Source organism: Macaca nemestrina, chromosome X (assembly GCF_043159975.1).
Source record: "Macaca nemestrina isolate mMacNem1 chromosome X, mMacNem.hap1, whole genome shotgun sequence".
NCBI lineage: Eukaryota > Metazoa > Chordata > Mammalia > Primates > Cercopithecidae > Macaca > Macaca nemestrina.
The window spans coordinates 111,480,128-111,492,904 of NC_092145.1; the positions used below are offsets into that span (position 1 = coordinate 111,480,128).

Consider the following 12,777-nt stretch of genomic DNA (forward strand, 5'->3'; position numbering starts at 1 on the left):
GGGTTGGGCAGCCTCAAAGGAAGCACTCAGGCATGGTGGGCAGGATCACCAGAAAGCTTTTATTTTAACCCAGGGCCAGGGAGGCCGAAGCTTCAATCCTGCTGCTTGGTTCGGGAGGCCTCTGCATTGGCCCGGAGCACAGCCCCTGGGGATGGATACGGCCGCTGCTGGAAGAGGGGCCCAGCTGCTGTGGTGTCAGCGCCAGTCTTGGCCTCATTCCGCTTGGGGAGTCCTGTTGACCACGTACCCCTGCCGGTGAAAGAGTCAGGGGATGGGGATGGGAGATGTGGTGGACACGGCCCACCTGGTCCCAATGAGGAATGGAGGAAGGAGGCAGGAGGATGGTGTCCACGTACTGAGTCAAGAGGGGTTGTCACTTACCGGGGGGCATCTGAGTATGAGCTAGGGTCCATGGGGTCTAACTCTTCATCCTTTCGACTTACTGCTGTGGAAGTGGCAGGGCAAAGTCTTCAATAGAGGCACCAGGAGCCCCTGATCACTGAGCCCCACCCCACAAGAAGAAATGAAGCCCCTGGCTGCCATGTACCACAGCACCCTCCTCTAGGCCCCAGGTCTAGGCATCTTTTTGAGGGAAGGCTTCCTCACGCAGTGTGCCCTGCACCTTGCTGGTCTCACCGAGCCCCATTCTGCCCAGCTTACCCTTCTTGCTCTTGGGGTAGGGAGCCAGCTCCTCCCGGCGATGGTGGCGCCGTTCTTTGCCCTCTTCCCGGTCTGCCTTGTCATACCCGCGGTCCCGATCCCGTTCCCTGTCTCGCTCTCTCTCTCTGTCTACCTTGTCATAGCCACGCTCTCGATCCCTGTCAGATTTGTCGTGGCCCCGGTCTGACTTGTCGTGGCCCCTGTCTGGTTTCTCATGGCCGCGGTCCGACTTGTCATGGCCCCTGTCCGACTTGTCATGGCTCCGGTCCAACTTTTCTTCAGCATCTGGGGACACAAGTCTTGAAGTGACCTCTTGCCACCCAAGGACCCAGCAGCCTCTGCCTTCAACAACCTCGCTTGCCTGAGGCTGGGCCCACCTGGTCTCACCTGCCCCTCTGATCCACTATCATTCTACTTGGCCTCTCTGTGAGAACTGCTTAGATCACTCAAGGCACTCTTGTACCTGCCAACTCACCTGCATTACTGCTTCTGAGCTTCTTGGCCGATTTGGTAACCACAGAGTTGGGGTCATGTGGGGAAAGCCAGGATACGAGGTCTGTGTCCGCATTCCAGTAGTAAGGGAGCCCACTGTGGGGCCGCAGGACAAGAGAAGTGTCAGCACAGATGTCTTTGCCTTGGATCCTCAACTCGTCTCCCCAGTCTCTGCCTATACCTGCCCCATGTCAGGACCCCACAGGTAGGATCCCCAGAATCTCTTCTCCCGAAGAGAAAACACTGTCAGCCAGGCGTGGTGGCTCATGCCTGTAATCCCAGCACTTTGGAAGGCCGAGGCAGGCAGATCACCTGAGGTCAGGAGTTCGGGACCAGCCTGACCAATATGATGAAACCTCGTCTCTACAAAAAAATACAAAAATTAGCCGGGTGTGGTGGTGCGCACCTGTAATCCCAGCTACTTGGGAGGCTGAGACAGGAGAATCGCTTGAACCCAGGAGGCAGAGGTTGCAGTGAGCCGAGATCGCACCATTGTACTCCAGCCTGGGCAAGAGCGAAACTCCATCTCAAAAAAGAGAGAGAAAAGACAGTCTTCCAACCCCAGAGGCGCCGGGCTCCAGCAGGCAGCAACTTGGGTCCTGCAGATACCTAACACCAACACCCTCCACCCGAGGCTCCCTCCCTTGTGTCCCCCTATACCTCACAACCAAGGTAAGCACAGGTAGGGTGAAGTCAGAAGTTAGTCCCCCCTCACCCAGGCTCACCAGGAAGGGTCGAAAACCTTGTACCAGCTAGGTGGTAGGCCCTCCAACCTGGTGGCCTCATAGTCCACAGGATCATCGTCATAGTCCTCGGCAATGATCTCTTCCTCTGGTTCTGGCAGAACAAGGTGGGGACGAGGAGAGCAGTTAAGGACCAGGGGTGTCCTCATCCTACAGAGCCTAGACACACGCACTCACATTCACACAAGCCACACGTAAACGACGTGTGTGTGTGCCAGGAAGCATATGCAGTACCTTTCACATTCCAAATCCAACTCTCCGTATTAGGAGGTTTACAAAAAAAGGTTACCTAATTCTGTTTCTGGGTTCAGATGATGAGTTCTACTGTTAGCCAAAGCTATCTCGTTTCAGAGTTGATAGGGATTCATCAAAAAATTTACTCATCTTGGCCGGGCGTGGTGGCTCAGCTCATGCCTGTAATCCCAGCGCTTTAGGAGGCCAAGGTGGGTGGATCACGAGGTCAGGAGTTCAAGACTAGCCTGGCCAAGATGGTGAAACCCCATCTCTGAGACTAACCTGGTTAACATAGTGAGACCTGTCTCTACAAAAAAAAAAAAATTAGCTGGGCACAGTGGCACACGTCTGTAGTCCCAACTACTCAGGAGGCTGAGGCAGGAGGATCATTTGAGCCCAGGAGTTTGAGCTTGCAGTGAGCTATTATCGTGCCACTGCACTCCAGCCTGGGCAACAGAGTGAGACCCTGTCCCTAAACAAATAATAAATAATATATATACCATAGGCACAGGTCACTCAATAGGCTTAAAAGAAAATCCAGCCTGGTCAACATGGTGAAACCCTGTCTCTACTAAAAAATACAAAAATTAGCCAGGCACAGTGGTGCACGCCTGTGGTCCCAGCTACCTGGGAGGCTGAGGCAGGAGAATCGCTTGAACCTGGGAGGTGGAGAGTGGGCCAAGATCATGCCACTGCACTCCAGCCTAGGTGACAGAGCAAGACTCTGCCTCAAAAAAAAAAAAAGTAAATCAATGATCATTGCCAATTTTATTTTATTTTATTTTTTTGAGATGGAGTCTCGCTCTGTTGCCCAGGCTGGAGTGTAGTGGCGTGATCTCGGCTAATTACAAGCTCTGCCTTCCGAGTTCACACCATGCTACTGCCTCAGCCTCCCGAGTAGCTGGGACTACAGGCACCCAGCACCACGCCCGGCTAATTTTTTTGTATTTTTATTAGAAATGGGGTTTCACCCTGTTAGCCAGGATGGTCTCGATCTCCTGACCTCGTGATCCACCCACCTCGGCCTCCCAAAGTGCTGAGATTACAGGCGTGAGCCACCGCACCCGGCCTGGGATCACTGTCAATTTTATTAACCACAAGGTCTATACCTTGCACACGGTAGGCTTGTAATAGATGTCAGTTATCAATAAGGAGAAGATGCATTTTCCAGTGCCTGGCACACCATAGCCCCAAATAGATGCCAGTTTTTAGTATTACTGACAATAAGGTGTGATTTGCAGCCACAGCACAGTAGGCCTAAATGATAGATCCTCACTGCAACTACATTTGGCACACAGGAGATAGCAGTAGAGGTTAGCAGTACTTCCTATTAGATACTATGTCATCAGGCCGGGCGCGGTGGCTCAAGCCTGTAATCCCAGCACTTTGGGAGGCCGAGACGGGCGGATCACGAGGTCAGGAGATCGAGACCATCCTGGCTAACACGGTGAAACCCCGTCTCTATTAAGAAATACAAAAAACTAGCCGGGCGAGGTGGCGGGCGCCTGTAGTCCCAGCTACTCGGGAGGCTGAGGCCGGAGAATGGCGTAAACCCGGGAGGCGGAGCTTGCAGTGAGCTGAGATCCGGCCACTGCACTCCAGCCTGGGTGACAGAGCGAGACTCCGTCTCAAAAAAAAAAAAAAAAAAAAAAAACTATGTCATCACCCCCATAATCCATGGATTTAACGTGGCATACAGTAGGCCCCAAATAGGCATTAGGTGGTCAGTATTATTTTGGGTTTTTTTGGATATTTTTGAGACAGGGTCTCCATGTGTCGCCCAGGCTGGAGTGCAGTGGCACAATCTCGGCTCACTGCACCCTCGACATCCCAGGCTCAAGCGATCCTCTCACCTCAGCCTCCCAAGTAGCTGGGACTACAGGCATGTACCACAACACACGGCTAATTTTTGTATTTTTTGTAGAGAAGGGGTTTCGCCATGTTGCTCAGGCTAATCTCCAATCCCTAAGCTCAAGCAATACACCCGCCTCAGCCTCCTAAAGTGCTGGGAATACTGGCATGAGCCGCCACGCCCAGCCAGTCAGTATTGTTAAGAATGAAATAGCCGGGCACAGTGGCTTACACCTGTAATCCCAACCTTTTGGGAGGCCGAGGGTGGGAGTGGATCACCTGAGGTCAGGAGTTAAGAGGCCAGCCTGGCCAACATGGTGAAACCCGTCTCTACTAAAACTACAAAAATCAGCTGGGGGTGGTGGCACGTGCCTGTAATCCCAACTACTCGGGAGGCTGAGGCAGGAAAATCGCTTGAACCCGGAGGCGGAGGTTGCAGTGAGACGAGATCACGCCACAGCACTCCAGCCTGGGCGACAGAGCGAGACTCTGTCTCCAAAAAAAAAAAAAAATTCGCCAGGTGTGGTGAAGCACCACAGCATTTCAGCCTGGGCGACAGAGCGAGACTCTGCCTCAAAAAAAAAAAAAAAAAAATTCGCCAGGTGTGGTGAAGCGTGCCTGTAGTCCCAACTACTCGGGAGGCTAAGGCAGGAGAATCGCTTGAACCCGGAAGGCGGAGGTCAAAGTGAGCCGAGATCGCGCCACTGCACTCCAGCCTGGGTGCAGAGTGAGACTCCGCCTCAAAAAAAAAAAAAAAAAAAGAATGAAATATCTATTCCCCCAACCCGCTCCACTTGACACGCGGTAGAGATGGATGTCAGGAATCCATATCGTTAACAATGAAAAATGCCTGCCACCCCATTGCTTGGTGCAGTTGGCCCACGATAGTCAGTATCAACAACAAAAGTGCCTGTCGAGGCTGGCACGTGTTAGGACCATCTGCTTTTAGCCGACTCACCAGGCTCCAGATGTTTGAGGATGCCTCTCTTGGCCAAGCGGGTCTGCAGCGCAACGGGCAGAGGCATAGCTGATAGACCTAGGGGCAGACGGACAAACTGACAAGCAGCTCAGATAGATTCATATCTGGATCCCGTCACCAAGCCCCTCCCGTCAACATGTACTCATCTGACTCCCATCTACTCAAATGAACCAGTAGTTGGGTGGACAGAACATACGCACTAAAAGATGTAAGAGTTAGGTGGCAATATTATCGCAACTCTCACCAACCCTACTGTCCCGAAACCGGGTGCTCCAGGGCCCTGTTCCTCTCCCAGGCCCAGGCTCCGCCCGCCGCCTAAGGAGCCCGGCCCCTCCGCACTTCAGAAATGGGCTCATCCAGCGTCCCCCAAAGACTGCCGGGTGGGAGAAACCAAAGCGCTGGGATGGGGGAGCAGAGGGCAGCACTTCCTCCAGCTCCAAAAGAGTGCGCCCACCCCAACATTACCAATACACTCGTGCAGGTAGTGGACGGCTGTCACACCGGCCGTCTCTCTCGTGTCGCCGCTACGATACCTGGGCCCACACGACTCTCTTCCCAAAACACAGAATGAGACCTTCTCTGAATGAGGCCTTCACTCCCCGAGCCTGAAAGTAACTGGACTACGCTCAGGAGGCAATGAACAAATGGCAGAAACTCGATTGGCCAATGAGAGTGTGCCCTTGGAGTGACATGCGGCGTAGCGACCCAATCGCTGTCCGGTAATAGGCGGAAAGCTTGGACGCCGGTGTGCGTCTACGCTGGGGGCGTGGCCTGACTGCGCGGCCAGACGCCAGCGCCATGGAGGAGTACGCTCGGGAACCTTGGTACGGCGATGGGCACTGGCATCCGGACTGTTGCTGCGACGCCAAGGCCAGCCGTGGGGGTCGGGCGGGGGAGGCACCGGCCGCACAGAGCCATGTACCAGACTCGGGGGACTCTTAACGTATCTCCCGCTACCCCTACTCGGTTCCTGTCACTCGGGCTCCGTTATGAGGGGCCACAACCGTCTCCCCTCAGAAGGTGCGGCGAAGGCCGAACCGCGCCATGTTTCTCCTGACCTCGTAATCTCCTAGTCCCTGTTAACGAAAAAAGACACGCTGGCCGATCCATCCTGGCTAGGGGTGGTACAGTGTTGACCGGAAATCCCGAGTTGCCGCGGGTGGTTTTTCCCAGGTCGCCTTTGTCAGTGGGGGCGGGGTACGGATGAACCTGCTGAGGGCCGGCGGGGACGGTGGATGCTTCCCGCGGTCGCTCTTGGTTTTTCCCAGTTGCGCCGGATTGAAAAGGGGCGGGGCATGGTTGGACGGGCACACCGTCGGAGAAGGGGTGCCACGCGGTCCTGCTTTGCTGACAATCTGTCTTGGCTAGTTAACACGCCTACGTCGCTTATTGAAACGTCAACTCTGCGTGTGCCAATTCATTTAATCTTTGATCACAGTAAAACAGTTGGCTGATTCCTTGGTTGATAGACAGGGCGAAGACTAATATTTCTCCCCCTTTGCCCCATTTCTCGCTTTAATGGGGGGGAGCTGTGGAAAAAGCGTGACAGGATTAGCTCCTTATTATCTGAAGTGTTTGTTTCTCCTTAGGAACTTCCCATTCTGGTGACTTGGTTTCTCCCAATTAGAAAAGAGTTCGTGTGACAGGGCCTGGGGGAGGGCTCACATTAACCCCATCCTTCCCTTCCTGCTTGCAGCCCATGGCGAATTGTGGATGATTGCGGTGGAGCCTTCACTATGGGTGTCATCGGTGGCGGAGTCTTCCAGGCCATCAAGGGTTTCCGCAATGCCCCTGTTGTGAGTCCAGACCTTCTCTGGGTTGATGTGGGGTCAGCTGTCTTGCCCACAAGGGATGCTGCTCCGAAAACTGCTTGGAGCTGCCAGTCACGTGCACTTATTCATTCTGGTGGCCACTCACCTACTGTGTGCCAAGCCTGGCTTCTGTATCTGGGATTTTGTAGGGATTGCAAACATGGCTTCTGTCTTCCACCCTCCACCCCACCCAAATGGAGCTCCTCTGTGGAAATGCTGTGTCGTTCAAAGAGTCATCACCAAATCTTAAATATATGTGCAAAGCCAGACAGATTTTTTTTTTTTTTTGAGACAGAGTCTTGCTCTGTTGCCCAGGCTAGAGTGCAGTGGCATGATCTTGGCTCCCTGCAACCTCTGCCTCCTGGGTTCAGGCGATTCTCCTGTCTCAGCCTCCCGAGTAGCTGGGACTACAGGCAAGTACCACTAGACCTGGCGAATTTTTGTACTTTTAGTAGAGTTGGGGTTTCACTATGGTGGCCAGTCTGGTCTCGAACTCTGGACCTCAGTTGATCCACCTACCTCGGCCTCCCAAAGTGCTGGGATTACAGGCGTGTGCCACCATGCCTGGCCAGTGTTTTTTGTTTTGTTTTGTTTTGTTTTTTGTGGGTTTTTTTGAGACATCATCTTGCCCTGTTGCCCAGGCTGGTGTGCAGTAGCCTAATCAGGGGTCACTACAGCCTCTGCCTCCCAGGCTCAAGTGATCCTCCCACCTCAGCCTCCCAAGTAGCTAGGACCACATGACTGCGCCACCATGCCTGGCTAACTATTTGTTTATTTATTTATTTATTTGTAGAGACTGGGTTTCAACATGTTGCTTAGGCTGGTCTCTAATTCCTGAACTCAAGTGATCCACCCACCTCAGCCTCCCAAAGTGCTGGGATTACAGGTGTGAGCCACTGCACCAGGACCAGACACATTTTACCTAGAGGCAGATTCTGACTCAGAAACCTGTATAGAGGAAAATGGCAGGAATTTAATTGGCAGAGGGAAGACAGCCTTAAAGTTGAGAGAATTTTTTTAACATAGTTCTTTTTCTCTGACCACCTCACCTCCCAGAAGATCGCAAATGCCGTGACTTTAAATGCCATCTATTAGCCAAAGTCTCTGCAATTTATATATGTAGCCCCGTCCCTCCCCTAGACTCCTGGAACTCTCCTCCCTGGATCTTTGCCCAAGTTTGTCATCATCAAGGTCTCAGCACAGATTCTCTCTCCTTCAAGAGGCCTTTCCTGACCCCTCAGCCCCAATCATATTTCTTCATGGCATTTCCTCTAGAGTGCAGATTGCTGAAGCGCCCTTGTTTACTTATCCTTGCTCAAGGTCTGTGTCTCCCACTGTTAATGTGAGCTCTGAGAGGGCAGACATGGCTGTATCTCTGCATATGGCATGGTGCTTGGCACATATAGTAGGTACTTGTTAATCATTCACTGAATGAATGAATGAACAAACGTATGAATGCATTAGCACTTCTCAACCCACCTCTGAGAACACCCATGTTGGGGCGCTCTCCAGGACCCTAGTTCTTGGCCACTTTTCCACATTTCTACTGCTGATACCTCTAACAGGTCTCCTATCTTTTTCCCTCTCTTAAAAGTTGGAAACCTGTCTGCCAGTGGCTTCAGCCCTGCCCTGACGGACTTCCTTCCTTTCCCCAGGGAATTCGGCACCGGTTGAGAGGTAGTACCAACGCTGTGAGGATCCGAGCCCCCCAGATTGGAGGTGAGGGACTTGGGGAGATAGATATAGGAGATGTCTTGGCAAAGGTGGGAGTGGTTGATCCTTTGGGTCTAGGCTGCAAGTTGGGGGTTCAGATTCTAGCCCCTGCGGGAGACTTTCCAGAGGGGTGATGTTTCCCAACAATTGAATATGGAGGGGAAGAAAGTGGGTTCTGGAATTTGAATCTAGGTCCTGACTATTCCCTGCCGTGGGACCTTGGGCTAGTGGCTTAACCTCTCTGAACCTCACCCGTACCAGGGGTGGTGATAACAGTAACCACTTCATTGGTAGTTTTAAAGTTTATGTAATTTATATACTACTAAGTGCTGGTTGCTATGCTAAACACTTTAATAACATTAACTAATATAAAATTGCAAAAGTCAAATAACACAGTACCTCAAACAGGTCCTGGCACACAGTAAGCCCTCAGTAAACATTTTAACTATCATATTAACTGGGTTTCCTATTTCCTTCTCACTGAAACCCAAATCAGAATTCCAACTCTGTGGTGATTATGAAGCTCAAAGTTGCTCTGTTAAAAGCCATATGAAGGTAAATCTGCTTGTAAACATTTGTCAGCTCCCCATAAAGGTGAAGGGAACGTTGATGGTGATCACAGACAGCTTGAAGTGGGAGCTACCACAGGATGGGGACAGATAGAAAATACTCTATGGGGGGTTGCTATCTGCCTTTGTGTCTGGGTTTTTCTCCCTGTTCTTGGCCAAAGCATTCAGGCCTTGGAAGTCCCCTGAGATGTGAATTCTCAGGATTTCCTACGAACTAATTAGGCCTCGGTTCCACTACAGGTAGCTTCGCAGTGTGGGGGGGCCTGTTCTCCACCATCGACTGTGGCCTGGTGCGGCTTCGGGGCAAGGAGGATCCCTGGAACTCTATCACCAGTGGAGCGTTGACCGGGGCTGTACTGGCTGCCCGCAGTGAGTACCCCCGGCCCTGGCCCCAGCCCCTTCCACCCTGTTCTGCCTGCCCTCACCTCTGTTTCTCTGCCTCCAACTCCCCCAGGTGGCCCACTGGCCATGGTGGGCTCAGCGATGATGGGGGGCATCCTGTTGGCCCTCATTGAGGGCGTTGGCATCCTCCTCACTCGCTACACGGCCCAGCAGTTCCGAAATGGTGAGTAACTGGTGGTCGGGGGAGTGGGAAATCCTCCACCTGGCCTCTTCCACTCATCCTTACCCGAGTCTCCCTTCTCCAGCGCCCCCATTCCTGGAGGACCCCAGCCAGCTGCCCCCTAAGGACGGCACCCCAGCCCCAGGCTATCCCAGCTATCAGCAGTACCACTGAGGAAGCCACTGCCACCATGGGAGCTGCTTCTCGGTTCCCTCCCCGATGATCTACCTCGAAGGGAGGGCTGGCTCCCAGTTAGCCCTGGGACCCTCCAGAGAGGGCTTCTACTCTGCTCCCTAGTCCCAGGGTGGGGGTGGGGCACCCCAGCTGCCCTGAAAGATGGGTCCCCTTTTTCTCTCTCAGGGCACCCCAGCCCCACACTCACATGTACGAAGTTCTCACCCCAGCTCCTTTGTGTGGCACCCTGATGAGTATTTAAAGTCTGTTTTGAAATGCCTATGTGTGGACTCCTTGAATTGCCTATGGGGCCCCTCCTTAGGACAAGGGGCAGAGCCTGCTTCAGGGACTCGGAAGCCCTAGGACTTGGAGGCCCACAGCAGATGGGCTCTAGTAAATGTCTGTGGGCTGGATGAGCAGGAAGGGAGAATGAAGATGTGAATTAGCGACATGAATAAGGTTGTCTGGGGCTGGGTGATGGGTCCTAGCTGTCAGAGGAACAAGCTTGGGAAAGAAGTGAATAAACACCAGGATTGCTGGGGGCGGGGGTGGTTCTAGACATTGTACCCCTGACCCCATCCCCCCACACACACCCCAATACCCCTGACCCCTGCTCCACAGCCCCTGTCGCCGAGGCTGGGAAATGTGGCCTCACAGGAGTCCCTTCTTTCTGGACACTCAGCACAGCATTTGTGAAGGTGATTTCCCTCCCTCCATGTGGCCTCAGGGTAGATCTGGGATGGAAGAAGAGGGCCAGGAGACCTAGCTCCCTCAAAGAAGGTGCCCTGGATCAGCCTCCCCTTCTGCCACAGAACTGCTTTTCTGCTCTCCTCTGCTCAGTATGGTCAAGTGTTTTTATTTGTTGTTTTGAGAAGGAGTCTTGCTCTGTTGCCCAGGCTGGAGTGCAGTGGCATGATCTTGGCTCACTGCAACCTCCACCTCCTGGGTTCAAGCGATTCTCCTGCTTCAGCCTCCCAAGTAGTTGGGATTACAGGCGTCCACCACCACGCCCAGCTAATCTTTTGTATTTTTAGTAGAGATGAGGTTTCACCATGTTAGCCAGGCTGGTTTCGAACTCCTGACCTCAAGTGATCCGCCCACCTTGGCCTCTCAAAGTGTTAGGATTACAGGCGTGAGCCACCACGCTCGGCCAATTTTTGTATTTTCAGTAGAGATGGAGTTTTACCATGTTGGCCAGGCTGGTCTCAAACTCCTGACCTCAGATGAACTGCCCGCCTCGGCCTCCCAAAGTGCTGGGATTACAGGCATGAGCCACTGCGCCCGGCCAGGTCAAGTGTTTTTAAAGGGTAACCACAAAATAACCAGAAATGAGTTTCTATTTTGGGGTGGGGGAGCTAGATTTTTCTGAGTGGACTTGCCCATGCCCCGCCCCCGCCCCCGCCCCCAAGCTTGACGTCTGCGAAAACCTCTACATGGGTGGGGCAAACATTGCCTACACTGGGGTGCAGAAGACACGGGGAGGCGCAAAAACTTCCTGAGGAGTCAAGGGTTTCCTCTGCACAAACTGTCCCAATGGCGAATGACCTTGAGACATGAAAACCGTCCCTTTCTTGCAAGCCATTACAAGGCAGTGGGAACACCCTTTCTCCCTTACAAAACTGGTCCGTGGGGATGCAAAGAGTCCTCAGCGGTGACAGCTGTAACACCTGTTTGAGCGACTCAGTACCGGGCAGGGCGCAGCCACACAACTGAGGGACCAGGGAGGGCAGCGCGGGGCCCGGGCTTCGGCCTGGAACCCTCATCTCCACAAGCACCGCGGCGGCAACACCAGGCTTGCATCTTTGAGACCGGAGCGCCAGTCAGACCCAGGGTGTTCCTCGTGTCCCGCCCCTTCTGGATTCTCGGGCCGGCCCTGCCCCCTGCAGGCCTTCACCTGCGTCGATCTAGTGCCGCCCCTGGAGAGTGGCTCCTGGAGGCCCTTCTCTTCCGAGAGTCCTGGGGACTCCACTTTCCCGGGGTTTCCGGCCCTGCCCCTCGGCACCGCCCTGGTCCTATCGCTCAGCACCGTCCCCTGAGGCCGCGGCGGGCCCCACCTCCTTCCTACAACCACCCGGCTCCTCCGAGGCCGCACCCCTCCATGCTCCCCAAGACCCGCAGGCTCCCGTCCTCGGCCGCCTCTGGACCCACCGCCGGGCCCCGCCCCTCTCCCGCGCGCGGCTCCCGCCGCGCAGTCTCCAGGCTGGGGACGGCCGGACCCACCCGCGGGGCCCAGGAGCGGTCCTTCTGCGCGACCTCGGCCCGGGTGGCTTGCCCGCTTACGGCTACGTTCGGGGCCTCCTCTGCCCGGGCTCCTCCGGCCGCTGGCTGGGGCGGGGCTGGGGGGCAGGAGCCACGTTTAGAAGCCAGGGAGCGGGCTGGGAAACCGAGGCTAGGGGCCTCGCGTGAGAGTCGTAGGGCGGCTGGGGACGGTGCCGGGGGAGGGGGGACTCCGTGGAGGCCTGGCGTCAACGGCGTCACCCGGCCTCAGCAGGCCTCGAGCTGGGGCTGGGGTGCCCTGGGTCATTCGTGGCTCGCGAGCTGGGGCGCGGCTGGGGCGAGCCCTGAGGCCCCGCCCACTGACCGACCTGGGCCCGGGGCCGGCAGCCTCTGTTCCTAAAAGAAGGGAATGCGAGGTGAGACCCTCGGTTGTTTCGACGAGAAGAGACTACAGAGACAAAGGGAGGACAGGGGATGGAGAGATGAGAGAGAGAGAGAAATAGAAACAGACATGCACGTAGGGAGGTAGAAGAGACAGGTGGAAAGAGATGGAGGCAGACACGCAAGAGATCAATGAAAAGAGACAGAGACAAAGAGAAGGGGAGAGACACTAAGAAATAGAAGAAGCTGCGTGAGGGTCAGAAACGCAGGCAGGTAGAGGGGAATACTGCATCAGACGCAGGCAAACACGGGAGACAGTGAGGAGCGGGTGACCTGTGAGCTGGCTTCAGGCCAGGCCTCCTCCGGCTGCCACCCACCTACACCGTAGCTG

The 12,777-nt window shown here is 54.5% G+C and overlaps 2 protein-coding genes across 9 annotated transcripts; one reads left to right on the forward strand and one right to left on the reverse strand.

The window, feature by feature from the left end:
* Positions 1–38: 38 nt before the first annotated feature.
* Positions 39–6,616, reverse strand: LOC105493910 (polyglutamine binding protein 1). Of its 6 annotated transcripts, none has more exons than XM_011761890.3 (7): positions 6,018–6,616; positions 4,939–5,016; positions 1,878–1,989; positions 1,136–1,248; positions 661–945; positions 382–445; positions 39–249 (listed from the first exon to the last, which is right to left on the reverse strand). In XM_011761890.3, the coding sequence occupies exons 1-7, from the start codon at positions 6,067–6,069 to the stop codon at positions 93–95; spliced, it is 861 nt and encodes a 286-aa protein (XP_011760192.1). In that variant the 5' UTR covers positions 6,070–6,616; the 3' UTR covers positions 39–92. The 6 variants fall into 6 exon arrangements, with proteins under 6 accessions (XP_011760192.1, XP_011760194.1, XP_011760193.1 ...); XM_011761892.3 differs by lacking the exon at positions 6,018–6,616 and adding an exon at positions 5,493–5,624; XM_011761891.3 differs by lacking the exon at positions 6,018–6,616 and adding an exon at positions 5,425–5,584.
* On the forward strand, positions 5,648–10,068 carry LOC105493912 (translocase of inner mitochondrial membrane 17B). 3 transcript variants are annotated; one of them, XM_011761897.3, is made up of 7 exons: positions 5,648–5,783; positions 6,656–6,759; positions 8,048–8,175; positions 8,426–8,489; positions 9,293–9,421; positions 9,507–9,617; positions 9,700–10,068. In XM_011761897.3, exons 1-7 carry the CDS (start codon positions 5,758–5,760, stop codon positions 9,786–9,788), a joined length of 651 nt encoding a protein of 216 aa, XP_011760199.1. In that variant the 5' UTR covers positions 5,648–5,757; the 3' UTR covers positions 9,789–10,068. The 3 variants fall into 3 exon arrangements, with proteins under 3 accessions (XP_011760199.1, XP_011760197.1, XP_011760196.1); XM_011761895.2 differs by lacking the exon at positions 8,048–8,175 and having other exon boundaries at positions 6,656–6,755; XM_011761894.2 differs by lacking the exons at positions 5,648–5,783; positions 8,048–8,175 and adding an exon at positions 5,790–5,979 and having other exon boundaries at positions 6,656–6,755.
* Positions 10,069–12,777: the final 2,709 nt, after the last annotated feature.